The 27,954-nt window shown below is 38.8% G+C and overlaps 1 protein-coding gene across 7 annotated transcripts in view; it reads right to left on the reverse strand.

Annotated features, from left to right (window-relative positions):
- Positions 1–498: 498 nt before the first annotated feature.
- The window catches only part of SH3D19 (SH3 domain containing 19), a 171,970-nt gene continuing 144,514 nt past the window's right edge, over positions 499–27,954 (reverse strand). For 5 of the 7 annotated variants that reach the window (XM_075066318.1, XM_075066321.1, XM_075066322.1 and 2 more), the window contains 11 exons: positions 21,479–21,743; positions 20,794–20,862; positions 20,484–20,624; positions 17,981–18,053; positions 17,423–17,553; positions 13,862–13,920; positions 10,573–10,760; positions 9,860–9,912; positions 7,697–7,883; positions 6,174–6,271; positions 499–3,540 (listed from right to left, as the gene is read on the reverse strand). In XM_075066318.1, coding sequence (XP_074922419.1) covers positions 3,433–3,540; positions 6,174–6,271; positions 7,697–7,883; positions 9,860–9,912; positions 10,573–10,760; positions 13,862–13,920; positions 17,423–17,553; positions 17,981–18,053; positions 20,484–20,624; positions 20,794–20,862; positions 21,479–21,743 — 1,372 coding nt within the window. In that variant the 3' untranslated portion in view covers positions 499–3,432. The remainder of the gene's footprint in view (positions 3,541–6,173; positions 6,272–7,696; positions 7,884–9,859; positions 9,913–10,572; positions 10,761–13,861; positions 13,921–17,422; positions 17,554–17,980; positions 18,054–20,483; positions 20,625–20,793; positions 20,863–21,478; positions 21,744–27,954) is intronic. The other 2 variants (XM_075066319.1, XM_075066320.1) reach the window with 2 other exon arrangements.

The following is a 27,954-nucleotide window of genomic DNA, read 5'->3' on the forward strand; positions in this document are numbered from 1 at the left end:
GTACTATATTCACTATATATAAAAATCATGGAAAAATGTGTTCTGTCACAAAGATGCTACTTTCACTGTGGATAATTTAACAAAACACTAACAGCCTGGAGCTTACGAAAACCACTCTAACATATTAATGCATCATAGACCCTAGTTGAATTTCAAGATAGCATAATCTTTTATATTAATTGCAAATGTAATTTAGGATTTTCACAGGAATTTTCCCTTTTCACTTCCCTTTTCTGCTGAATTACATCCTTGTAATCAATAGGGATTTTAGACTTTCTGTATAAACGTCTGTGGTCACAGATATTGTCTAACAGTAAAGGAGATATTTTTTGCAAAACAGATTAGTTAATTTAAATTTATCAAGGGACTGAAACAAAGCGATTTTCTGAACTGGCAAAGCTACAATAATGTAAAAAGCCCTTAGATGGTGCTTTTGTTCTGAATTTGCAGCTTCCAGCCATTTTATCCTTTTATAAGTAGTATTATGTTTGCTATATTTCCTGATTTAGTATTTGGAGTTACAAAATAAAATACAAGGATTATTCAATTAAACAGATCTTTATTTAAAAAGTTTGAAATGTAATGGCTGTCATGCATTTAATTAAAGTGGTAAAAATTAATAGACCAATATAGCCAAATCTTCACACCCCCTTTTTTCTTTTGGAAAAATCTATAAATTCACTATTGGTTTAAAAATATTTGTATCAAAGCTTTAGAGAGCTGACATAATTAAAGGGTTGTCTACACAGCAAGGTAATGTGAGCTATGGGGATGTGTGTGATATGCCCATGTTAATGTGCTTTAGAAATCAATGTCTCTGTGTATACCCTGCTGGTGCACAGTAAAGGTTCACTAGTATGGTTTAATGTAGCACTATTTGAAACAGCACTGCATTAAAGAGCACCAGTAATGTCTACACAGACCAATTAATGCACAGCACATTAGGGATGTGATTTCTGAAGTGTACTATGGAGCCCATTATCCCCCATGTAGACAAGCCCAAAGTCAATAGTAAGTAAACATTGCACACTAATACCTTATCTGCCTCCTCAATGATTTAGGTATCTCATTTGGAGAAAGTAAGTTGAGTAAGTGTCATTTTTATCAAGTTCTTAAATTTTTACTAGTTCTACTGTTAAAAAATATTCACAGGCGGTTTACCAATTGCATTGGCACAGAGCCATGATGAAAGAAGTCCATTTTGCTTAAACCTTTGACATGGTACCCATACTGTAAAGCAACACTATATGTATTTTTTTTTCTTCAAGTGAAAGGGGAGAAGACTTTTCCAAAAGAGCACATACAGGTTTATCATTAAGTGGAATTAGAATTTACTTTTTGGGCACATAAAATAAGAAAATGTCCTTTTCATCCATGAACTAAAAAGGCAAATTTTGATGCTAATATCCATTGTATTTTATCAGGGTTTTTATATTAGTCCATTACTATAGTATCTGAGCATCCTTTCTATAAGCCCAGGGGAAAGCAACATCACAGGATGAGAGATAGTAGCAGAGAGGCCTGTATTAGACTTCAACATTAAATCAAGATATTAAAGATGGAACTTGCTAAAAAGATCTTCATGGTCTCCAAACTTTAAATGATCAATGCTGAATCAACACCTTGATGCTCTGACTTTTACCCTATGCTGTACTTTACTGATGGAAAGAGATTCTGAAAAGCCTGGCTTTTTTTATTTGCCACCTGCACCTATTAATCCTCAGATATAGTACACACACACTTTATTCAGTTGCCTTGTTCATCAGAGAATACAAAAGGAGTCAGTTGCTCATGTGGGAATAGGATACCATTGAACACGTATAGAACAAACTGCAGCATAATGAAGATTAAATGTTTTTTGTTTGTTTTGTTTTTTTACAGTACACATCAGCCCAGAATGGGAGGTGGATTAACAATTAACTTGTTTAATATGGAGCTATTGTCAAAGATTCTGGAAAGTGTTGGTTTCCAGAATGCGTTATTCTTATCTGGAAATGTGTCTAATATCAGACTTATTTAGTCTATGTAATTTAACTTGTATACTTTTGCATTGTTTTTGTAAACAAAAAAAAAATCTTTGTGCCTGTTAGGATAATTTCTCTTGGTGTCTGCTGCTTTCTGCCTTGACAGATGATTTATAATGCTACATCTTAGGTTATTTAGGTGATTTATAGAAAATAACTTTTTCAGTGGATACCTCAGTTAGTTGTTCTCACTCAGACATAAGGCTGTGAAATATTCTTATTAAAATGAACTATTTAGCTGAAAGAAACAAAACAAGAATGGCAGCCGGGATGAAAGGTGCTGGGGGTTTATAGAACTGATAGGTAAGCTTCTTTTGCTAATTTCAAACACTGTCAGGTTTGAATGTTAAGCTGAAGTGGGAATGGAATTGGGTTTTTCTGTGTAAGGGAAATGAAAATTGACAAGGAAAAAAATCTTTTTTTTTAAAAAAAGCAAGCAGACTGACAGACAAACCCAGAGACTGGATCAGGGTGTGAATGAGAGTTTCTAATACGAAAACACTCTCCCTGGGGCACTAGCTTGAACCAACCACAGAGTGAGGGTTTTTGTTTTTAAATGTTGGTGATTTTTCATCTATTCCTTGGGGCACAGAGCAGGTTTCCCTTTAACTAGAAAAATGTGTTGGGGCTGACAGGCGTAATCACTGTTCAGTAAAAAAGACTGAGTTCATCCTAGTTTTATGAATTCTACAAGTACAAAAACCTTGAACTTCACAAGTTCACTCAGCCCTTTCAAAGATGGAGAAACTATTAAGTGAGTGAAGTTTTCTTAGCTTTTTGATCCTCCTGCTTGTTAGACTTTGGTATCCCATATATGAAATGACAAACTCTACAAAGTGTCGATCCTTTATCCTCTCAGTCCTGAAACAACTGCTTTTTATTGCTCATGAGGATATTAACTCAAGAAGTAGTGAAATCTGAAAATCAAAAATGTGGTATACATATTTAACATAATACTTAAATCTGCAAAATAAATGCATTTCTAAAAAGCCTATTAAACAATCTTAATTTATGCAAATTGTATGCAGGATAAATGAATACCAGATCAGGTCAACTACTAGAATGCAGTTCACTTAATTTGTAAGATATTGTACCACATTTAATTTCCCTAGCTGGAAACTATTAAAAATCCTGTGGAAATTCTGTTTGCTAGCTCATGTGGAACGTTCACAAAGTATGACTAAGTTTTGTTGTCACAGCAAATGTTGGTGTTTCAGGAAATTATAATATGATGTGGTTCTCTTTCTAAAGAATATAGTGCAAATCATATTTGATAGTCAAAGTAATAACTCAAGTGACAAAAAAGATGATAGTTCTTTGTTTGCTGAAGTATAATGTGCCTTTGTGCTAGATAAGCATTTGCTTCCATATGCCTAGTGAGCAGAACTGAGCTCCATCCTTATGATGCCTATAGAACTTGAACAAAGTTCTTGGGAAATATTCCAGATTTGCCTTGTACTTCTCCACTCATCCAGTCTTCATCTACAGGTTCCAACTCTGTTATCATATCACCTGCCTGTAAGAAAATGAGCAACAATGAATCTTTTCTGCTCAAATATAGCTTGATATGGGAGTAGAGGGAGAAGCAGTAACAAATTCACCTTCATAAAACTTAGATTTATATAGAGAACAATAAAATATTGGCATCTGTTGCTAACTTTACATTTATACAAAGTAAAACATCTTCACAGACTTGGGAGACACCTATCTCAGAGTATCTCATAGTCAGGGCTCTGTTCTGAGAAACGGGACATGCTGGTTCAAATTCATGCTCCAAATCAGGCAGGCCTCTGAGCATGTCTATCACATTGGGCCCTTTAGGCAAGATAAGTGGGGCAGTGCCTAATTGGCAGATCCCACCAGGACTTAGGCATGAGCTAGGTGCCTGGACTGAAGTAGCTGTGTACCTGGCTAGCAGTGGATTTTTAGGTATCTAATGAACTTTATCACTGGAAACTTAGGTGCCTGGAAACAAGGTCATAGCAGCTGAGCAGGGATTTTGAAAATCTAATTTTTTTTTTGACTCAGGTACTTAAAGTTACAGTTAAGTGCCTAAATTTCTTTTTGGATCTAGCTCTTTGAGTTTTGGTGTATATATAACAGTATATGTTGATGAGCCACTTAAAACTTCTTTGTCATGGAACAGGGAAATATATTCTCTCAATTGTTTTTTTTCCCCCTCTAGTAAGCACAATTCCTTTTCAGCTCTTTGTTACAAGCTAAGTGTCAGACCCCCATTGTTCTTGTTATCCACCCCTGACACTCACTCCTTGAGGTTTTCCTCAGTATGGTTCCCAAAAGTGTGGCACAATGGTCTGAGGAGTTTAAGAGGTTGTATGAAGTGGACTAGAATTAGTACTGTCTGTCTGATCTACTATTCTTTGTTCCTATTTTCATCATGCTGTGCCCCATGCTTATTCTCCCATAGTCTTGTCCTTTCTTCCAGTGCATTGGTTCTGCTTTTAGTCTAGAATACTCTGCTCCTGGAGTTTTATGGTCTTGGGAAACTAAAGTGCTCACATAGGATCTTCTTTAGGCACAGTAAAAGGTAGTATTTTTGAGATTACTAGTCATCTGATCTTGCTTTGAATGTCTATGCAGGTCTTGCCAATTTAAGTTTCAAGTTCCCTCAGTATCTAGGTCATTGGTTCTGATATACTATAGACCCACTGCTTCTTGGTAACATCCTTTAGCTCTTCAAATAGTCTGCCAGAAAATCAAATGGCATACTGCTTGCTGGGTATTCAATGTCACAACTGCATGCTGTCCTGTGAAAACGTCTCAGGAAACCCCAACACACACTGTACTAAATGTATTTTAAAGAGCCACCATCATTGGGTTAGGTGCTATTGCTACTACTGTTACGTTCCTATATTTCATCCTGTCTTCTGCTTCCTAGGCACAGTGAGAAATTCTGTGGTGCCCTATTTGATCAGATCTCTAATTTCTGATACAACTGAAAATAAATGCATCTGGTCAGAAAACTTCATTTTACCTTTTTTCTAAAGTGTGACAAAGTAACAAGCTCAATTTGTCAAAGTGAAACTACTCTCTGACTTTGGAAATAAATAAAATATCTTGAACAAACAGCTGTACCCTGAGAGAAGTCACAGTAAAGTTATAGAAAAGCCAAAAACATCCACATTAACAGTGGCACAGACAAACATTTGGGACTTCTGATAGTTGCTACTATTTATATTTACCACACATCAAAAAGTTAATGTTTTGGAAAGATCTCCAGTAAATAGACAAAGATCCAGGAGCAAATCCTAGTTTAAGTGATACACCCTCATGATGTCAGGTACCCTGCTGAGATGTACTGTAAAACAGCCCTTTTGTAGCATGCAGATTTTCAACTTTTACCTTTTGGGAACAGACACATTGTGGTCAGTCCATGTATTGCAAGTGTTCTGAAACAATTGATTCATTTTCAGTAAATAACCACTTGGCTGTTGAGCCTCAGGTTCATCTAATATTAGTGATCTTACTGGAATGCTGATGAAGAGTACCTGGATGTGGGCTTTTCTAGTACTTGCTACAATTATATTTGCAGTGTTAGCAGAGGTGGATATGCTAGCTCTAAGCACTACAGAGGCTGAGTAGATGTTTGAGATGAGGCTATTGTAAACTGCTACTTTATTGACCTTGTAACTTTCAAATCTGAATGTGCTAACTCTGGCCAGGCAGCCTGGGATCAACGTAACCAGCCAAAGGAGGATCAGCCCACTGCAAAGTGAATCTTCCTGGGGTATAGATTCATTGTAACCCCTCCTTTGCCAACCACCCTACTGCTACCACAGAAGCATGGCTGGTATGGATGAGGCTTCACTATTCCTTCATGGATTCACAGAGCTGCTGTTTCAACCTCTTGGGGCTGCCTGATAACCTGCTCTGATTTATGCCATGGAACTGGACTGACACAGGGCAGCAGATTTCAAAGGTGAGTGTTATGCCATCTTTGTGCCCCTTTCACTCCTCCACTTTCAGTCCCAGGATTTGGCCTTATTTCCAGGGCAGTAACAGTTTACCTTTTCAAGCTGTGTTTCTAAGGAAGATGAGGTCCAGCTCAATTGGTCTGCTTCATACAATCTGCTTTCTCAATATTTCTTTTGAAGTTTGTGAGCTAACAGCAATGACTAAGATATTTACCTTGAAGGAGAGCTCATCCTCATTCTCTCCCTGGAAATCATATAAAGCCTTGGCTTTTCCTTTCCTGAATCCTGGAGACTGTGCTGTCTTTACTCCAGCTGTATAACAATCGACAATACACAAGTGATTAAAAATTGTTTTTGTATTTTAACAAATATTTTGTAAAGAGAATTCTACAACAAGATGACAGTTTTCAGTGCTTGGATTCTCTCTCTCCCTCCATTCACAGAGTGCATTATTAGTACATAGCATGGAACACAACTGCAATAAATCCTACATATTGGATGGGTCACAATATAATAAAATAATTATGCTGACCAATGAACTTCTACCACTATAAAAACTAAACAACTTTCAGTTGAAATCTGTCACTGATATTCCTTACAGATAGATTGTTTCCTCTGCAGTAGAAATGAGTTCATTTTATAGGAAGGGGATTTCAGAGATTGAGTCAAGAGCTTGTCCCACTGCTGACCCACCCAACCGTTTTCATTAACTGAATTTTACAAGGAGGAGTTGGACTTTTCTCTTCCTAACTGGAAAATGTAATGCAGGGATATTCAGTAGGAAGACAGCAGGCCAAATCTGGACTTCCAGATGCCTTTGAATGGACCCTGAAATCTTTTTATTATGATAAGTGTTGTTTTTTATTTTTTCTGGAGCCTGGACTTTGACAAAAAAATAGACTACCCTGATGTAATATATACAATAATGGAGCACTAAGTAACAGTATCAGACACAAACTGACTATGTAAAGCCACCTTACTTTCTGTATATTCTGAATCACAGGTATTTAATTGAGTGGGAAAAAAACTAAAATTTTACTGCTTTTGGCTACTGTTAGCCATAGAGAACTAATTCCATTCTTATAGTGAACTAGACTGGTTTCTTGCTCACGTTTCTTCAATTAAACAGAATAGAGTAAGTTAATTTTTTGGACAGGGCCATCAATGCAAGTCCACTGTCCACAAATTATGGGACAAATCTTCAGTGGAACTACACTGATTCATACCAGCTGCCAACTTGGCTCAGTGCCTTCAGTTACACGTGTGAAACCCCACTGAAGGCTACAGCATTGGACAGCTGTAACTATAGATTTAATTTAAAGACAATGGTTTTACCTCAGTGATAAAGCCCAGGCCAGAACTAACCTAGCTTTCCTCTTGGATGTTAGTATTACTTTAGAGTACAGGGAATGTTAAACATTCCAAGCAGTAATTAAACCTGGATATTGTTTACTGATACAAAGATCAGCTGCAAATGCAAACTAAATTAGAGCAAAGTTCTCATCTCTAATGGTATCTATTCAGCTGTAGTGATTGACTCTGTGCCATTATTTGGAAAATGTTGGTAAAAGGCCTAGTTTGATCTCTAGGCAATGGCATGTCACTGCAGTAGTGCTTAGTGTTATAGATATACCTAGCTAATTACATCACTCTGGGAACCAGAGCACCAATCATCATTATGAGCACAGGCATTTGGCTTAAGAAATGAGAATTTATCTTCCACTAGAAATACTGTACCGGAGCACGTCTGAACAAAAACTGCCGGGAAAATGCCTTCGCTATCATTCAGTCTCCCTCTGCACCACTCTGAGTCCACATGCTCCAATATCTGGATGTAGTCTCCCTTTTTAAAGGATAAATCTTCATTGGTTTCTGCTGTAAAATCATGAAGCGCTTCACACCACTCTCCAGAATGTCTATCGGTCTGTCAAAGTAAACAAACAAGATCTGTTTGCAGGAAATGTCAAGTTTATTTTAAAACAGAGACTTGGGTGGAGTAGTAGATTTAGACAGGAAGGATAACCCACATGAATACGATCTATTTTTTTTTGCATAATATTATATTTGCTTAATTGGTTTAACACACAGAGTATCAAAGTTAAGGGGGTGGGAGGAAGTTATAACAATCCTGACTTGCAAAGTCTACAGAGGATATTGTGAATCCACAGACTTGGTTTACGATGCTTGTAGAGGTGCACAATCCTTTTCTTAGCACAGTGCTTTGAAAGGAAGAGAGTCAAGCAAATTTTGAATATGATCTTTTGTGTGCGCATGTTTTACTTTTTGTAATTTCTCCCTGTTAGACATCTCTTAGAGGCCTGAAAAGGAGATTTTGAAACTTATTGTTGTGTCCCCCTGGTCACTTCTTATTAACTCAGGAAAGTGTCACTCTGCCAGAGAAGCTGGTTTTCAAGGAGGCTTTGCTGAATGAAAATGAACACAGGAAAGTGAAGGGGTAATTTGTACCAAAGCCACACAATCAACTGGTTCAACTGAATTTAAGCCTCATGATCTCCCTGACCGCTGCTCTTTTTTGTTTTAACCGAGGTTAGGAAAGGCATGGCTCGTATAATGTATTGATAGGACCCTGGCATATTCAGACTGTACATAATCTAAGTTTTCATAAACTAATTAAATTCTCTCTGCAGCTATGAGGGCTAGAACCTTCCAACTGGGAACAGTATAAAAGTGATTCAGTGCAAACTGCTCTTTCCCTTATTAATCTGAATGAAGTGTCATCTTCAAAGCCCAATGACAAAACTTTCCTCCCACCATTAGCTATGTAATCACGGATCATTTTTTTCATCTAGGGGATAAATGGGAGTAGAATCCACTGAGCTGGGAACTAGGAGTTGCTATAGAGAAGGAAATGTGGAAGAAAGAACAGAGAAAACTCACAAAGGTAGGGAAAGAAGCAGGGCCGGCTCCAGGCATCAGCTCAGCAAGCAGGTGCTTGGGGCGGCCAAGGGGAAGGGGCAGCAAGTCGGGCTCTTCCACGGCAATTTGGCAGCAGGTCCCTCGGTCCCTCTTGGAGGGAAGGACCTGCCACCGAAGAAGAAAGTGGCACAGTGGAGCTGCTGCCGATCACGGCTTTTTTTTTCCCCCCTGCTGCTTGGGGTGGCAAAAACCCTGGAGCCGGCCCTGGAAAGAAGATAAAGGGCAGGAATAGCAGCTGACTTTCTTACTGAATGATGAATGTTACAGGAAGGCACTGAACCAGGAAGAGCTAACTTTAGATATTACATACAGCCCATATACCCTATCGCTGTCCGAACTACTGGTGAAAGCAGCAGATATTCCACTGTGAATTGTTGGGGCATAGAGTGCTGAATGTATAAGCAGGCCCACAGACCTTAATTAAGCAAAGAATTAATCCCTTCCTACAAATGAATCTGACACCCCTGTGTTAACCGTTATACCATATGTGCTCTATACAATTGTAGATTAGAATAACATTTCAATGATCATCCAATTTAAGAAACTTTCACGTCGGTTACTCCTGTCTCATACTGTCTACCTCCCCTTTTAATATATTTAGAGGTGGGATAACAAACAAAAGACACTATCTAATGCTCATTACAAATTAAAAGCAGACTAAACTAAACTACAGTAGCTCAACAAATCACAAGAGACTGAACAATAGAAATTGCCTAAACAAAGGAAATAAAAGTAAGAGCAATGTCTGATGACTTCCTGCTAATGAATGATTTCATCAACTGCAATTTAGGTTTCTATGAGTAATTATTTACACAATGCACTGAGAATAAGATGCTTAATAATGCCTACTAATTTCGATGGAAGTTGGGTAGCTGATCTCCCTATGCATCATTATGAAAATTTATCTTATGCAATTTACCTCTTGTTAATTTGGCTTCAGTGTATTGAATTCCAGTAGCCTACCTGAGAAAGACAAGCAGAACTCTCCGTCTTGTTCTTCAGTGGTGCTCCTACACCTACATAATAAAGTATAAACAGTTCAAATATTTGCTCTTGCTCTTCAGAATTTCATGTGATGTGAGTTCAACATGTTGGCGAGGAAGTGAAAATCAAGAACAGCATTTTTTGATACCATATTACAGTAAAAGCTTTTTTATCCAGCATGTTGGGGGTATGCGAGGTGCCGGTAAGTGAAAACTTCCAGTTAACTAAGAGGGAGGGAGTTTAGCCCATGCCCCCTCCTGCACTCCAAACCCCTCATGACCATTCCTCCACCTAGGAGCAGAGGGGACATGTCGCTGCTTCTGTGCAGCCACGTGGAGCCAGGTAGGGAGCCTGCCAGCCCCACGCCAGCCAGACTGCCAATAAAGATAAAAAATGCCGGTTTATAGAGCGTTCCAGCTGGTAAAGTGCCAGATAACACAGCTTTTACTGTATTCAACAACTGGCTTCTCTTCAAAAGGCTAACTTTCCTTTCAATTTTCACTTTTGACCTCTTTCATTTTTATCTCTTGTTTTCACTAATCCCTTTCCTCATTTTTAGTAGTCTTCCTAAATAAAGTGCATTTTTCTTTCCAGCTCCTCATACATTATATCATACTACCTACATGCAATACTAAATGTTATACACTGACTCTATTCCAGTTATACACCTAGAGAGTGCTGATATATTGTACCTAATCCAGGCAGATCTTCAATAATTTCCACAAAGTTCAAGGGGAAAATTCCAGATGTGCCTTTCAGCTCTCCACTGGCCCATTCTTCATTTACATATTCCTTAAGAAGAATAATTTCACCTTCTGAAAAACTTAGTTCATCTTTCTGGTCTCCGATATATTCAAACCGAGCTACGCATCTCGGGCCCCTGCACAAACACAAAAGAATGAATTGGCTTTACATATTAATTTTAATATTTTTGTCATTTCACTTCTTGTCTTGGGCATTACATAGCCAGAACAAATTGCATAGGATACTCAGAATAGTTATCATGAAGCAAAACCCACCATATTTATATCTTTCTGGCCAAGATGGTTAAAAATAGGGGCCTAATGGTTATACTTAGACAGCACAAAACAGGCAGAAAGCTGCCCTAAATGGGTACAAACTATCCATAGGCCTAGCTCTCCTATATCCAATCCCTGCTTCTCAGTAGGGTGTATGGCGGGTGGGGAGTAGCAAGATGTAGGACGCTAGGAGTGGGAGGGAGTGAGGCGCGTGTGCAGTGCTGTGGCTGATCCCTAGCTGGCACCTTGGTCCTGGAGAGCTGCTTTCAATTGCATCAGGTCTACTTTCCTGGCTGGCCTGCCCAGGATCAGGGGTTTGGAAAGATGACTTGAAGCCACTGTCCACTCATATTTTGCACACTTAAGAAGATGGCCCATAGAATATTTCCAAGTTAAGAAATACACAAAAAAGGAAAAGTAATGCTGTCTTAATTCCATTGAAGCTACATTAAAAAACAAAAAAACTGAGCACCATAGGCTTTTAAAATATTTTTTACAGCTGGACGGCCTGTAGTCAGTCTTCAGTGGAGGGGATGGGCCGGGGGACACACATCAGCAATGGCTGCAATCACATTTTTATTTAATCTGTTTGAATAGATAAGCCACTGTGAAATGCTGTTTAAATAGTATACTAAGATTCACACATCTCTGCCCCCTACAACCTTTTCCTCTATTGGGACAAGCTTTATTTTTCCATGATGGATTTCAGAAAATATAAACTCTTAATGGGGGGGGGGGGGAGATCAATGCCCGTGACAGCTTTACAATTTACAGCAGGATACCACACACTGAATTCAATTTTTTTCATTTAACTGGAACATAAAGTTGCTGTGGAGCAATATTTAAATCACTGAATGCACCAATTATTTATCATTTAGTACCACCCTTACATGGTGAAGGAGGCTGTGACCCTAAGAGCGCCCCCATGCCAGATTGCATTCTGTTATCATGCTATTTTCCCAAAAGGTGGCTTGTAATATGTCACTGGAAAACTAATAACTCACTGATCATTAATATTCTTGCACAATGAATGTATAGTTAACCCTCAAAGAACTGTAAAGATGTGCTGGAAATATGTGACTAAAATGTGTTTAAACCAGGGATGTCAGGGAGAATTCATAAACAGATTTTCTCCAGACAATGGAAAGAGGCCAACATCTCAGATCAGGTGTGGCCAAATTCAATGGGCTAGTCACTTGTATCAGAGGTTGCAGGATGGGATAATTTGCATTTTAAAAATCACCAGCAAGGGCAGAACCAGCACAGAATCTACACCAGACAGCATGGTGTCCACATCCAGCAGGGGAAAGGAACTTTATCTGAGGATACACTTCAAAATAACACATTTCAAAGTTTACTGGACTATAAGGAGGGGAGTGAACCCTTTAGTTATTCTTCACCTTAGGAATCCAAGAAACAAAGCACTTTCAGCTCCATGTGCTGGATCCTGGCTAAAGGTCTAGCCAGCCATGCAGGAAGAAAGACTATGGTGACAAAAACTGCTTTGAAGAAAAGACACTAGTATATTAAGTAGTTTTAGACTTAGAAGAATATTTTATTTTGTTTGTAACCTGTTTTGTTTGCTTCTACCCTGATTCTTTATATCTGATATTACTTAAATCTGTGTCCTTTTGTTAACAAACCTGTTTTACTTAAAGCATACACCAACTCAATGCTTTGATTGAAATAGACTGTTGGTTAACCCCATTGAACGTAATAAGCTACTGTGTACTGTCTTGTTAAAGGACTAGTGAACTTGTTTTTGTGAGTGTTGCAGAAAGATGTCTATGAGGAACATGGGAATGGGGTTCACTGATTGTTACCTGCGAGACAGGGTTTGCACTGGCAGAATCCTAAAAAGTTTGCTGGCAAGGCAGACAAGCCAGTGTGTCAGAGAGCTGACACATAGCAAGTGGGAACTTTGCTGCTGCTGCTGCTACACTGAGTCTGAGAGGGGCAACACAGAAACTCACAGTTTTGGGAAACCCAGCAGATTGTCACATAGGTGTAAAAGAGAATCCCTGCCCACTCCCCACCTCTTTCTGTGACATAATTTGAACCCTGATCACATATTGGTCACCTTCTTCATAATTCTAAATTTTTCAGTTTATTTTGCTAAAAGTTATTTGTTGTTTTTTTAAAGAGGGTGATATGAAGGGACTTTTAAAATCAGATTGCTCCTGTTGATCTTTTCTAGTGACTTTCCAAGCTACCAGAAAAGCGGAGTTTGAACAGTTCTATTAATTTGAAATTATTTTTTTCTTAATTTTACCTTTAAGGGAAAGGCTCAGACTGTTTTATGTAACCCACCTCTGCTTCATTTTGTTTTTCACTTTACAAGTGAACAATCATGTAAGTCAACAAACTAGGACTGTCCAAAAATGATACTACGGAATGCAACTGAAATCAAGCTGTATCCATTTGCACTAGGAATGATACTGCCTCTCGTAGTCTTTCTGTATTAAAATAAGTCTATAATAATTGATCATGTGAGGTGCTAAGTACATGCAATTGATGGGACTGGTAGGTTCACAGACCCTCTCAGCATCAACCCCTAGAAGTAGCTCTTCTCAGTATCTCAAAAAAGCAGATTTCAAAAATGATTGATTTCAAAGTCAATATCATCTACCATTTCTTGAATCTGTGAAGTTCAGTCTGTTGTTTATATTCCAGCCAAAAATAAAATTGAATTGTTTTGAGTCATCTTTCAGGAATATTTGTTCTATCTTACAGTAATTAGTGCTTAATTTCATATGAATGAGACGAAAAATTGAAAGGATTCTTATTCAAATATTCCTAGTTTGCAAAAATTAAACAGCATAAACTAAAATATTGGTGTATCAGAGTTTGACTAAATTAACTCTAATGCCCTGTGACTCTGAAGTAAACATAATCCTTCTGCTTATTTATTTTTCATATATGTCAAGATGAAAAAGAGAGCAACAATGTGTATGAAACTCACTTAATACATGGCGATGAAAACAATACTTTTTTCCTGTTCTCTTCCTCTGGAACATCAATCTAATAATGAGAAGACCAAAAAAACAAAACAATACACAATCAATCTTAAAATTACAATGGCATAAATTTAGTATATTTAATGTTAAAGTTAGAATATTCTCCATTCAAATTAGTCAATTACATTGCAGTTTCAGCTGCAGATGCCACACATAGGATGACCAGATGTCCTGATTTTATAAGGACAGTCCTAATATTTGGGGCTTTGTCTTATATAGGTGCCTATGTCTTATATAGACATGTATTACCTCTCAAACCTGTCCCAATTGTTCACACCTGCTATCTGGTCACCTTATCTACATGGCACTACATAATCAAGGGAATGTTCTGATCATTGGCTACACTGGGAGTGGTGGTGGTGGTGGTGCTGCCGCTGCTGCTGTTGTTTTGGCATAATCACTTAACTCTTTGATCATCATTGCTATTCAGCATTATGGAAACAAACAACAACGTTTCATAATTTACATTACTAACAGTGTGTTTTAATAGCAATAGTCCTCTTTGTTGACTGGCAGAAAATGGAATTGGATGCTACTACACACTGTTGCTTTTGGCTCCAGGCTCATAATTGATATTGCAATCTATTATCGGCTACTGCAATTCTACTATTTAGAAATATCCATTCCGGGCTTTGATCATCCAGATTTTGCCATCTGTACCCCAAATAAACAAACATGTCTCAAATTGTACTTCAGTCTGCATGCAAAGACAGAATGTAAAAAGAGATTAAGTGTCACCAAAAGCCCTTTTCCTTATCCCATTTGGAGCTGTAGGCTGTGCACTAAGGGACCCTGCATGTGTATGGTTTTAAGTTTTTATTTAAAAATATCACCACAGTCATCTGATCTCTTATCATACAAGAGAGCTGCAAAATACGCAGCATGGCCTAGTGGAGTAAACATAAGATTGGGAGTCTAAAGACCTTGTTTGTAGTCCTGGTTCTGTCACTACTCACTGATGGCCTGACCAAGCCCCTCACTAATCAATGGGAGTCTTTTCATTGAACATCTGTGGGTGCTGGACTGGCCCATGCTTTACCTTCAGATAATGTTTGACGTGTACCATAGATGCTAAGTATTATTATTTGATCCCTAGACCTCATGCTGATATCCAGCTTAACATTATGAGAGAGAGATAGAATTGGCCCTTGTATCAGTACTGAATCTCTGGCCCCAATGAGCTGATTATCTCTGTTAAATGTTTGTTTTTATAAAGTGTTCTCTCTTCCCAACAGATTTTTTTTTTAATTTCCAAACTGTAAAGAAAATATTTTTAGTGCTAAAAAAGTTCAATTCCCTTTTAAAAATAAAATAAAACTTTCAAAATTAAATATTAGTATGTAAGAATCATTCCTGAGTACACAGAAAAAATTAAAATGGGACCAGCTCAGGAACACGTTCCTAGGTTCATTTCCCCCTTATTTATTAGCTACTGGATCCCACAGTATGTTGTCTAACAATTCCAGTATTGTCTGACAGAGTGAGCCAAATGCAGGCCTGGCGCAGCTCCACTGACTTTGGGCTTGTCTATACAGGGTCCCACAATTAAGGAGCATGAGTACTCAACTGCTCCAAGTAGACCCCACTGACACAAACTGAAAGATACCTATTTCATGTCACCATAATCTTGTTTCAAACAAGATTGTGTATGTTTACACCAGTGCTGAATTTGGCCCGTGATGTTCACTCTACTGTTTTAAAACAGAATAAAACTTTGTTTTTAAAAGTTAGACATCAATAGAAATCAAATTGTGAATTACATAACGTTTGCTTAGAAACAAGAAGGTGAAAGGTACAGTCTGTTTACCTAACAAATCTCAATATTAGTCCTGTGTGAGAGTAACACCCCTGCCCCATCTCATTATTCCCAGCTATGACAATATTTATCATTCAGTAATGGTACTGAGCATATTAAAACTCACTAACCTAAACCGTTAAAAAACAGAATCAGAGTGTCTTGTGGACAACTCCCTCACGATGGTTAGAAAATACCAAAAATTATTAATGTAACAGCAGTTCCAAAAGTAAGTTGTGCATGTGTAACTTAAGGTGTGATTTTAATCCCGTTTAGTTAAACCAGTGTAAAAAACTGTCTGAACATGGTGGAACACTGTATGAACATTTTGGACTAGCTAAAGCTGATTCCTAATGGACTTTTGAGCTAAACCAAAATCACCATGTCCACAAAGCCTTTGGCACCATTTTAACTAAACTGGTTTAAAATCTGACCTTAAGCATCCACATAAATAAGCCCACAGAAATGGCAGGGCTGAGAATGGAATCCAGATCTCCTGACTTCCTTGATCAGTACACTATCCACCGGATGACTACAGATACATAAATGAAGTGGAAGTTTCTATGCCACTGTCAGTAGGCCCTGGTCTACACTACAAATTTATGTTGGTATAACTACACCTCTGAGGGCTTGTCTAGACTACCTGCTGGATCGGTGGGCAGCAACTGATCCAGCAGGGGTTGATTTATCACATCTAGTCTAGACCAGGCCTGAGTGGTGTGGAAAATCCCCGGAGCAACATAGTTATATCCATCTAACTCCCAGTGTACACAGCGCTATGTTGACAGAAGTCTTCTCCCATCAACATAACTGCCACCTCTCAGGGCAGTGGAGTACCTACGCTGATGGGAGAAGCTCTCTTGTTGGCATAGGCGGCATTTCCACTAAGTGCCACGGCGACCCAGCTGCTTCAGTGCTGTAAGTGTAGACAAGTCCTTAGAAAAACTGTGTCTGCTAGGTCCCATGTCTCTGATTCCCTTAATCCAGGTATCTTTGCACTGAGCAGGCTATCCTGTAAAAATTTGCAGCCATGGTGTTATCTCCTCAATACTTCCTCACCATTGGTTTGATTACCCTTATTGTATTAAGTGACCCTTCCTTTTAGGAGTTCTAATTTGTTTTCTTTTGGGAGCTTTTTTATTGGTGACTTGCATCATTCAAGAGGTTTTGTTTTTGTTTTTCCAAAATAAACTTGTCTGCTGCAATTTTTAAAACATACTTCAATATCAGCATACCACATCAGAGTGCACATCTTGGGAGGGTTGAAGGCATCCCAATACTCAAATAATTGAATGCAAATCCTTGATGGGACTTCTTGCTTACGTGTAGCTTAAGTGCAGCTTCTTGCTTCAGTGTAGCTGTTTAAAATAATCTGCTCTGTAACACCAGGGAAACTCCCATGGGAATTTGCCCAGATGAAATAGAACAGAATCTGGTCGGGGTGATTTATAAGCATTTCTTAAGTAACAGCTGCAATTCTCTCACTTGACTTTAAATTAACATGAGAATCATACCTATAATGGTTGGGCAGAGTTGCAAGATTAAGTAGATTTCTAATATCACACAAACAAACTGATCTCTCTTCTGTGCACTGATGCAAAATTTACCTAGATAACAAGTGGAATAAAATGCACAGGAGAGAAGATAAATTAGGCCTTGATCATGAACGTGAGTGGAACACGCTATATTTCAATGGAAATGGGTTACATACAATCACTTTAACGAAGTTGGCAGGAAATATCCCTGTGCGATTCCTGAGTTTTCCTCTGTACCACTCATTATCTATTTTCTCCAAAAGATAAACAGTCTCTCCAGAATGGAGGTCCAAATCATCAGCATGCTCTGTAAGACAGCATCATTTCAGTTACAGTCAGTGTCAAATGCAGTGAATTTCTCTAAGTAAAAGCTTATTAAATATACACCATACCCAAAAGTTGAATCAGTTTTAAAAAGTCTTTATTAACATGGGTATACAGTTTGACATGTAAGCTTTAACTCAAAATTGGTCTGAGCTAAAACCATGGATCAGAACATCCACATATTCAGGGTAAGCCTGGATCCAAACTTAGCAACTTGGGCTCTGCAACTGTACCACATTTCAAATTCCTGTGAAAATCAAAAAGCTACATGCCTTTTAAACCTGTGTTCCAAAGAACAGAAGAAAAGTTTTGACTATTTTCTTCTCTGCTTTGGAAGCACATGATCTGAGCTCACATTTTACACTATTAGTCAAACTATACACTTATTAGTATTATTTATGTGCACTCACCTGCTGGAAAATCATGCAGCACTACAGCATGAGGAGCACTTTTGTCAGAAACCCTCTGAATATTGTTTGAACCCTTACAAAAAACACAAGCAATTTTGAAATTATGAAAAATATTAACATGAACATTCTATTATTAATTCTGAAAGATATTTTTGGTTTTGGACACAATTCTATCATGCATGTATGATTCCAAACTGCCACCATTAAAGAAATGGGCCTGATTCTTCTCTCACTTATACTGGTTTAAATCAAAAGTAATTCCATTGAATGCAGTCACCCGGGTGTAGAACCAATGTAAATGACAGGCAAATTGATGCAGTGTATTCATATCCACTATCTCTTATCCAACTGTATTACAACAATTTTGGAGTTTTGCAGCACACTCTATCTGGAGACTTTTGCCATGTTATTCTGATGGTACTGCCTTTATACCCCTTAAAACCTCTATAGACCTTTTCTGTCATAGTAATGACTCTCACAGTAACTTTCCTTCTTCTAGGAGCACCAGACTTTGCTGGTTGATGGCACTTATATCTTCCCCCTTTTTGTTTTTGGCCATCAGCTATGTCATCTCCATAACATATTTGGCTCATGAAGTATTCATCTAGAGGTTTTTCTACGTTGTAGTGCAAATAAAGGTACTCTACTGATAAGATTTGGTTGGGGCTGTGCACGATATTCAATGTAAAACTAAACATAGATATTAAATTTCAACACTGGCAGTTTTTTGAGTTTGCAGATTCTGTGAACATGTGATGTTTCACATGAACATTCTTATATCAGTGAAATTTTAGTTAAGTTGGGGGTGCATTTTTATATTAACTAGTTCCTTTTCTATACTAGGAAAATTTTCTAAAAAATTTCTCACAGTTTCTAACATCAGTTTGGCTGAACAAATTTTAGCAACATTGTGAGCCCTAGTATAGATAGGCTATCAGCTGTCCACATATTAAACATCACATCAATTATGCTCAGAGCTGTTCATATAAATGAAGTTTTCCTAGGGGAATGTTTTCATGCATTTTGAAACTCTGGTGAATTTTGAGCTGGGATTGGCTGCATGGTTAAAGTCAAATAGCTGTAGTCATATGATATTCCTGCTGGTTTCCTGATTGGCTAAGTACCCCTAGGCGCTTGAATCAGGGTCAGCAGAAGTCATTCTGACTTATTTTCTCAGGGCTTGTCTACAGTACACCATTCAACTAGTTGCGCTTCAGTTGCTTGTATTGCACCAATTGAAGCACCAGTGATTGAATGTCTCCATACTAGTCACTCTCAACTATTTTAAGGTTTGCCCTTAAGTCCACACTAAATCAGCCCTAAACCAATTAGAGTGGGCTATCAAAAATTCATTCATAAATTTCATAGATTTTAAGGCCAGAAGGAGCCATTGTGACAGTCTGACCTCCAGCATTCAAAGCTGGCAAACCTTAGTCCACCAGCTGAGAGCCCCCATTCTGCCCTTTCAGCAATGCGCCCCACATTAGCCCTGCCTACTCAGAAATACCCTCCCAGTCATACCTCCACCCCTGCAGTGCAGGTCCTCACACAGTGATCTAACTATGGATTGCAAACTGAGACTACCTCAGCCCACCTGTGATTCATCAGAGTGAGATCATTGGCTAGTAGCCCATCAGTGGTTCACTAGTTAAGGAGCAGTACATTGCTGGAGGGATGTGCATATATAGAAGTTGTGTGGAGTTTGCCTTGGAAGAGCATGGCTGGGGTACAGGGGTGATTCCATAGTAGGAGGTATCGCAACAGAGAGAGAGAGCACTGACTCAGCTGATGATCCAAAAATGTTGGGAGACTGGCTTTTCTGAGTAGATTGGAGTAAGTTTATAGGGGAAATATCACAAAAACTACATATTAATCTACCTCCCACCCACTGGTAGAAGGATTTCAACTCGCTGCCTTGGCTGATGAAGTGAGGGCTGATGAATTATTGCTTTGTTTGAATGTAATTCAATGCAATACAAAGAATACATAACATGAACACAGTGCAAAAACTGAGCAATGTGAATTACAATGTACTGGAACATAACATAAGAACAGCCGTACTGGGTCCATCTAGTCCAATATCCTGTCTTCAGACAGTGGCCAATGCCAGGTGCCCCAGAGGGAGTGAACCTAACAGGTAATGATCAAGTGATCTTCTCCTGCCATCCATCTCCACCTTCTGACAAACGGATCTAAAGGACACCATTCCTTACCCATCATGGCTAATAGCCCTTAATGGACTTAACCTCCTAGAATTTATCCAGTTCTCTTTTAAACGCTGTTATAGTCCTATTAAGAATAAATGTATTCTTAATATGTATTAAATAAGAAATGCACACGTTTGATAAAATCAATGTGCTGCTGAGAGCTTGGAGTTGCTATTCTTATTATTAATCATTTTACCACATTTGGGCCCTGAAACTGTACAAATGCATAGCGAGGCACAATCCCTGCACAGACGAGTTTACCATCTAAAAAGATTTAATGAATTCTTAATGTTTACCTTTTGCTTGCTTTTCAGACGCTCATCTAGGCGGGTGATTATCTTCATATGAGACAAGTGCACTTTGCCGGTTTCCCCTCCCTTTTGGCACTTGAAGTAATTGCTGTCAATCTGCTCCAGCAGCACAAGAACATCCCCATGCTTTAAGGTATGGTAACATTTTTTGAAACCAAGAGATTTAATAAACCAATATTACATTTTTCAGAGTGTAACCTTTAAAGCTTAAAGCAGTTGATGCTTTAACATAATAAAAAACTAATGATTTAGTGTGTACCTTCAGAGAGAAAGAGAGAGAGAGAATTTCTTTTACCTTGCAGCCGAGTTCTCCAGGGTTTCTAGAAGAGAAATCTTCCTTGGCAATTCCATGAGGCACAGGCAGCTAAATAGAAATCCAGACAAATGAAATGAACTTGTACATTCTAAACACCTGAAATTCATGCTGCATGAACACAAGAGCCTGTACAGTGATGCAATGTAATATAGATACATCCATCTTTCCCTCCTATGTGTTTTGGCCACTGGACAAACAATTTAGGAAAAAACTTTCAAAGTTTTTTTTAATTTTTTAATTTTATTATTATTGTTATTATTATTAAAGAAAATGGGTATTTACAACTTAACTGCCATTTGTGCCTTTGAAAAATATCATCTATACAATGCAAATCAGAGTTTAAGGGTGCACAGAAGGGACAAGAGACCTTTCCCTTATCTCAGTCCTTGCTCACCCCACAGTGTAGCTTCCATTTCCTCCTAGCACCCCAGGTTCATTCACAAGACACCCAAAGGCTGTGGAGAAGGTCAGGAAGGAGGCAGAGCTATTATTTATTGATAGATACATAGACAGACAGACAGACATAAAAACAAACACCCCCCATGGAAATATGCTGAAGGTAAAGAGCAGCAGACTCATCCCTCACAATAAAGCACCTTATACTCTGTACTGGAAACAGTTCTATCCTATATGCAAAAGCCAGGCACAATATCTCCACTCTCACCATGTATTTATTGTAGAGAGAGTGCCCTGGTTTAGGTCGAGGTGGTAATGCTGGGTCTTGATTTTTTAAAACTTGACTCTTTGCTCTCTTGACTCCCATTCCAAACAGGTCATGTCTTTTATGGAGTGTCAGGTCAGACGAGGATCGGCAAAAAGGGTCCTTTTGGGAAGAGGTCTTGGTTCCAAAGTGTTTTGGTGGAGGTGGCCTTCCAGGAATGCCTTTAGGTGGAGGCAGTCGAGCTGGTACAATTTTTCCATCCACGGACCTAGAGATTGGTTGAATGATCAAAGAAGTGTGCATTTGAAACAAGCATTTATACCCCCCGTAATCTCTGAGACGGCCACACAGAATTCAATACGGAAATAAGATTAATTAAAACAGGAAGAACAATACAGTAGAATTTGGATTATTTGAAGCTCTCTGGAAATACCTGAAACCTTTGGATAAGTGAGGGAATTGAATAATCAAGGAAGCCTTCTCAGTAGGGTTCCTGGACTGCAGACTTCAAATCTTGCTAGCCAGTTCCAATTACAGGGAGCTGGCTGGCTGGCTTCCCTAGGGCTCTCTAACTAGGTAAGACTTCAGCCAGGCCACCTACCATTAAAAAGCTTTGTCCAGAGCGGAAGTGCTTTGAATGAGGTGCTTTAACTGAAGCCCTATTGAACACTGCTGGTTCACCTAGATTTAGGAAATCAATCTGACTCATTTCTTAGGATCTCACTTATCTGAAACATCCTGTCATGCGAACTGAATCATGCCACCAGCTAAACTGATGGGACAAGACCCTACTTTGGATAACAGGCATCATCAGATTAATAGAACCATTTGCCACTTTTGTGAAATGAGATTATTCTGTACAGAAAGCTACATTCAGAATGTCCAGGCTTCCTGGTTAAGTTCTAAGTATAAATTTTCAAAAGTGCCAAGAGACTTAGGATCCTAAGTCTCATTGAATGTCTACAGGACTCAGACTCCTAAGTAACTTGTACACTTGAAAATGTACCACTACAAACACTGGTCAAAAAGAGCTAAAATAAATGGTGCTGTCTGTACTGTGTATTCACGGAATGTGATTTTCAAAGGCTAAGAATGTGACCAAATCAATAACTTGTGTACTCAAAAGGCATCTCTCTTCTAAATAAGGACTGCTTTCCTGTCAAATTTCAGTTTTGTATCCCTAACTGGATAGGTACTAACACCGTCCAAAAACAGGATTTTTTTTTAAATAATGGAGAAATCTTTATGCAACCTTGAATATAGTGACCCAGATATTAGAACCACCACAATATTACATGTTTCCTCTACAATTTACTCTGGCATTTTATAAGAGGTTCATTAGTTCAATGCAAACAAGTATTCACAAGCATGAGTTCTCAAAAGGTCGTAATAACAATAAGCCACCACAAGGTATGTATTAATAGGCTTTCGGCCTGCGTGTCTGGTGTTTCAGCAAGTGCCTTCAACGATTCGAGAAGAGTATTAATAACCTCATCAATGCACCCACCACGTGTTCCTTATTGCTATTACAATATGGGCTCTAGTCAATACACAGTTTTGTGAGGATTTATGCCAGATATCGTTCCATTATGAAAGAAAGTCTTCTAAAAGAGTACGTGAACATAGTAGGAAAATGGTTATCTACATCTTTTCTCAACTATTTTGAATATATTTATTCTAACCCTTTCTCTCTTTTTTCAGAATTTCTTGGACCTTCACCTCCCTATTCTTGTTCTTCAAAAACCCAGCTATCATTTCAGCACCAATTAATGTTCCTATGGCCCCCTTCAACTCACTTTTGTTTAAAAAAAAAAAAAAAAGACTGAGAGAAATCTTTTCATCTCTGTTCAGTTCCTCCTCCAATCCCTAATCTTCCACAAATAAGCATTTTAAACTAAAATGACAAAAACACAATTAGGACTGTTTGAAAACTGAACCACAAAAATAACCAGATTCTCAGCCCACTTTTTGTGAGGAGATATTATCAAATATCCAGCCTAAGAGATCTCATGTCTGGAAAATCACAGGGTTGTTATTAATCATAGGTCTTCTCTGAACTTGAGCAGAAAGGGAGGGGACAGAATTTCTATCTATGGGGTTCACGGAGAACATACGGGAGAGGTCAAGAGTGATCTAAAACTAAATAAAGGCAAAAAGTGATACACATATAAAGAGAAACAATGAGTCATCTCATTTGCTCTCAAGGCAACTCTTCTTATAATCACTCTAACATTAGGAGATGCACTTAAACTTCAATAACAGAAATAGAGCTTTATTGTCAAGATATCGTAAACAGAGTAAATTCAGTTCCAGGATCAGCTCAAGCCTCCTGATATAGGAAGGGGGAGAGGGTGACACAGTAAAACTTTGTGCTGGGGTACACACCCAACTATAAAATCCATACATAGATATCAGTGCCTAGGTGGCCTTGGCTTATCAGCAGATCTTCTACCACTCACTATCCTGCCCCTGACAGTCAGTGGAGCCCTGGTCCAGGGCTGGCCTACTTCCTTTTGCCTGTGAGTGCTACTCCTCTTCCTGTTGCTGAAGGGGTTAGGAAGGCTGTCGTTCCTCCCACAGTTCCACTAGGGTCTCGGGACTGAAGAGTAAGCAAACTGTGGAGGTACTGTACAGCAGTGGTTCTCAAAGCCCATCCACCACTTGTTCAGGGAAAGCTCTGGCAGGCCGGATCGGTTTGTTTACCTGCCATGTCTGCAGGTTCAGCCGATTGCGGCTCTCACTGGCCGCAGTTGGCCGCTCCAGGCCAATGGGGGTCTGTGGGAAGCAGTGGCCAGCACATCCCTTCGGCCGCGCCGCTTCCTGCAGCCCCCATTGGCCTGGAGCAGCCAACTGCAGCCAGTGGGAGCTGCGATCAGCTGCACCTGCAGACGTGGCAGGTAAACAAACTGACTCGGCCTGCCAGAGCTTTCCCTGAACAAGCAGTGGATGGGCTTTGAGAACTACTGCTGTACATAACGCATCTAGAGCTTCAGAATGACCGCTGACCTGGCACCTTTCCTCTTCAGCAACAATTCCTAGAAGGGCAACTGCCCCCTCTTTGCTCCCACAGCCCAAGCCCAGCCACAAGAGCAAGTGAAGATTCATAGATTCATAGACTCTAGGACTGGAAGGGACCTCAAGAGGTCATCGAATCCAGTCCCCTGCCCTCATGGCAGGACCAAATACTGTCTAGACCATCCCTGGTAGACATTTATCTAACCTACTCTTAAATATCTCCAGAGATGGAGATTCCACAACCTCCCTAGACAATTTATTCCAGTGTTTAACTATCTACTGACAGTTAGAATTTTCTAAAGCACCTAATCTCTTTCTGCGTTTAAGCATGTACTTTTTTCATTAGTAGCAAGTTGAAGTTTCTCCTCCTCCTAGGAACCCTTTTAATACCTGAATGCTTTCGATCTTCCTCTCAGTCTTCTTTCCAAACTATAACCTCTTTTCACTTCCTTATAGATCTTTCTCAGACTTTAATCATTCTTGTTTCTCTCCTGACCCTCTCCGTTTTCCATCTTCTTGAAATGCAGGGTCCCAGAATGACCAATCCTCCATTGCGCCAAACCAGCCAGGATCGATGAATATTTCTGTCTATTGTTACAAACATTATGGCATCAGAATCCGGTTGCTTTTTGCACGGTATACACGTTGTCTATTATCTTATTACTTCCTTTTTTTTTGTTTCGTATTTTATCTTTTCTTTGATTTCCCTTCTTCCATCCGTCATTCCTCCCCATTTGATCATCGACTAGACTTTCAATCTATGCAATCTTTGATATATGACAGCCCGTCGTCCACCAGTCTTCCGAACCCTTGTATCACGATGGACCTTATAATACTTTGGTACGTATTCCGTATCACCCGCTATTACATCATGAATTTATTGGCCTATTATTTTAGGATTCAGTGCGGACGTATCAATCCTTACTTTAATCTAGAACACATCCCATCTCACTTACGACATGATCCTTCCTATCAAAGAAAGAGGGAACCTATCTTTGGTGCCATTGTTCTTAAATCCCATTCTGACTAATTCCCACTGTCTCGGTACCCCCCCTCCTTTACCATTCAAGTTTTGAGCTATGTTTTATTACTTGTTCATATACTCCTGGGGAAGTTAAACTAATTGTCTGTTTTCCTGGGGTGACTTATTCCCCTTATATATGTGGCAATTCTTCCATCTCATGAATCTTCCGCTACAGACCTTCAAAATAATAGCTGTAATACCTCCTAGTTAGCTCTGCTATTTAGTGTTTATCATGCCTTGGTATTGCATGATCTAATTTTTTAATATTTTAACTGTTCTTTTATTTATCTTACCCCCCTCCTAAGTCATTCACTATTGTACTTCTTCAGATTCTCATGGAAGAGGAACCAAGAATTATAACATCTCTGCATTTTCAATTTCCTAGTTTCTCCTCTCAGAGCGTGCACACGCCTATGGTATTTTGGTCAATTTTTAAAAAGTCTTATGTTTCCCTTAGTCCTAGATAGAGTTCGAGCTATTTTGCTTTAGCCTTTCTATCTTGCCTCATCTTTGTTTCCTATATTATCCTTTGTATTACCTAGTTCACTTTATAAAACTCTTTTTTTTTAGTCATGCATTTCCTGTAACCAATGGTCTTTTGCACATTTTTTCGTTTTCTTTCCTACCATCGGATACTTTTTGGGCCTTAATATGTCCTTATGATAGCTGTGATGTTTTTCTGTGGAGGATGCAGCAAGTATATGTTCCAGCTCTATTCTCTTCAGTATGTGGAGAGCTAAAGCTATGAGAACAGAGGTAGGCATATCAACAGAAGGGATAGAGTCTGATTCCATCTTCTAAATGACTTCCCTTTCAACGTTACCAATTACACATTTTGCATTGTTCTATGTGCAGCCATTATGAGTGGATTATATTCAAAGCACTACCGCAAATCTTCTACTTCTTGTTATTTACGTGATAGTCGCATATAGGATAGTCGACAACTCAACTTATCTAATTGTAACTAATTCTATCACCTAGGCGAAGGCTGTCCAGAGCTTTGATCTTGTTCAACTTCCGACAGAAACACAACATCTATTTATGAAGTAGCGGTAAGTTGTTTAAATTACCTTTTATTTAATATTTAACGGACTGTAACTTCAACAGAGGCAAGGATCTAAGAGACTTTAGGGGCATCTCTTATTAAATTATAATTCCCATGGGTATGAATTTAGGAATGGGAATTATGCTCATACAATAAATATATGATACTTACTTGGTATTATTCTCTCTCAAATTCGGGGACCCGTCACTTGGTGATGATAAAAAGTAACTGACATGCACTGATATAATTTGGTTAAGCCCACTGCAGGATGGACTAGCATCATGGGTGTCTCTGAGTTACTATTCTTCTCTCTGCGTCAGAATGCTCTCTTGGCTTGAGTTAATTGTGTAATTAATTCACCGGTGTGGTGACTTCTTTCTAATTTCGTCACCGTTGTGGTAGATTTCTTCATATGACAGGACGCTTGCAGTTGTATAAGTCACTTAATAAAGACCTTATCTCTCCCAAGATTCCATATCAGTTTACAAGAAGATAGACAACATTGGAACAAGAACAATATTATGTCAGCATGATGTCAGCCGTATCGGTTTCAATTTTTTTACTCAGCAATGATTTCAAGAAGATTTGAATGAAGTAAGTTTATTGCAGGTGTTTGGAGCTATCTGCAAGTTAGGCAGATAGGAAGCACAAAATATTTGGAAAATTATCAATGATGGACTAGATTGTTCCTATTTAGCAGGGAGTACTTTTATCAATACTAATGGAAAAAGTGTAATGAAGATAGAGGTGGATTAATTTTAAGCCTGAAATAGACAACTTGATTACAAATTAAGAGAAGTGTGGGATGCAAGAGGAATAAACGTTAGCAATTCTAGAAAGTTTGCAGTATCATCTCAGGATCTGGGCAGTGCAGACTTATTCTCAACCAGAAACATGGTTTTACAATAAATGTAAAGTGACTTGACACTTTAGCTTGTATGATATGAAGCCTACTAAGTGTTTTGCAAGACGCAGACTTTACATGCATGATTGTGAGACCTCCCGGTTGGCTGAAGACACCATTATGGCTGACAAGTACAGCATAGTTGATTACCCACAGTCAAAAAGCCTGGTTGGAGGAATTAAAAGCTCTGTTTTAGCCATACTACTTGGCGTATGATCCTATGAAGAGTCAGGAGACATGCCAAGATTTATTGGACAAGAAGATCTGATAGAAGTACTCTGTGAGTCAAGTATAGATTGTAGTTAATTTGTTGGTGATAAGTATTACCCGAGAGAAGTATAAAGGAAAAAGAAACAAAACATCCCCGTAGCTCGATGGAGCCTTGGATCATTGAAGGCAATTAGAAACAGTCTCCAGGCATAACAAATATCAGACTGTCCACTGTGTAAGTGCTGAAGTAGGTCAAGAAGGATGAGTGGATTATTCTCTTT

Source organism: Chelonoidis abingdonii, chromosome 5 (assembly GCF_003597395.2).
Source record: "Chelonoidis abingdonii isolate Lonesome George chromosome 5, CheloAbing_2.0, whole genome shotgun sequence".
Lineage (NCBI taxonomy): Eukaryota > Metazoa > Chordata > Testudines > Testudinidae > Chelonoidis > Chelonoidis abingdonii.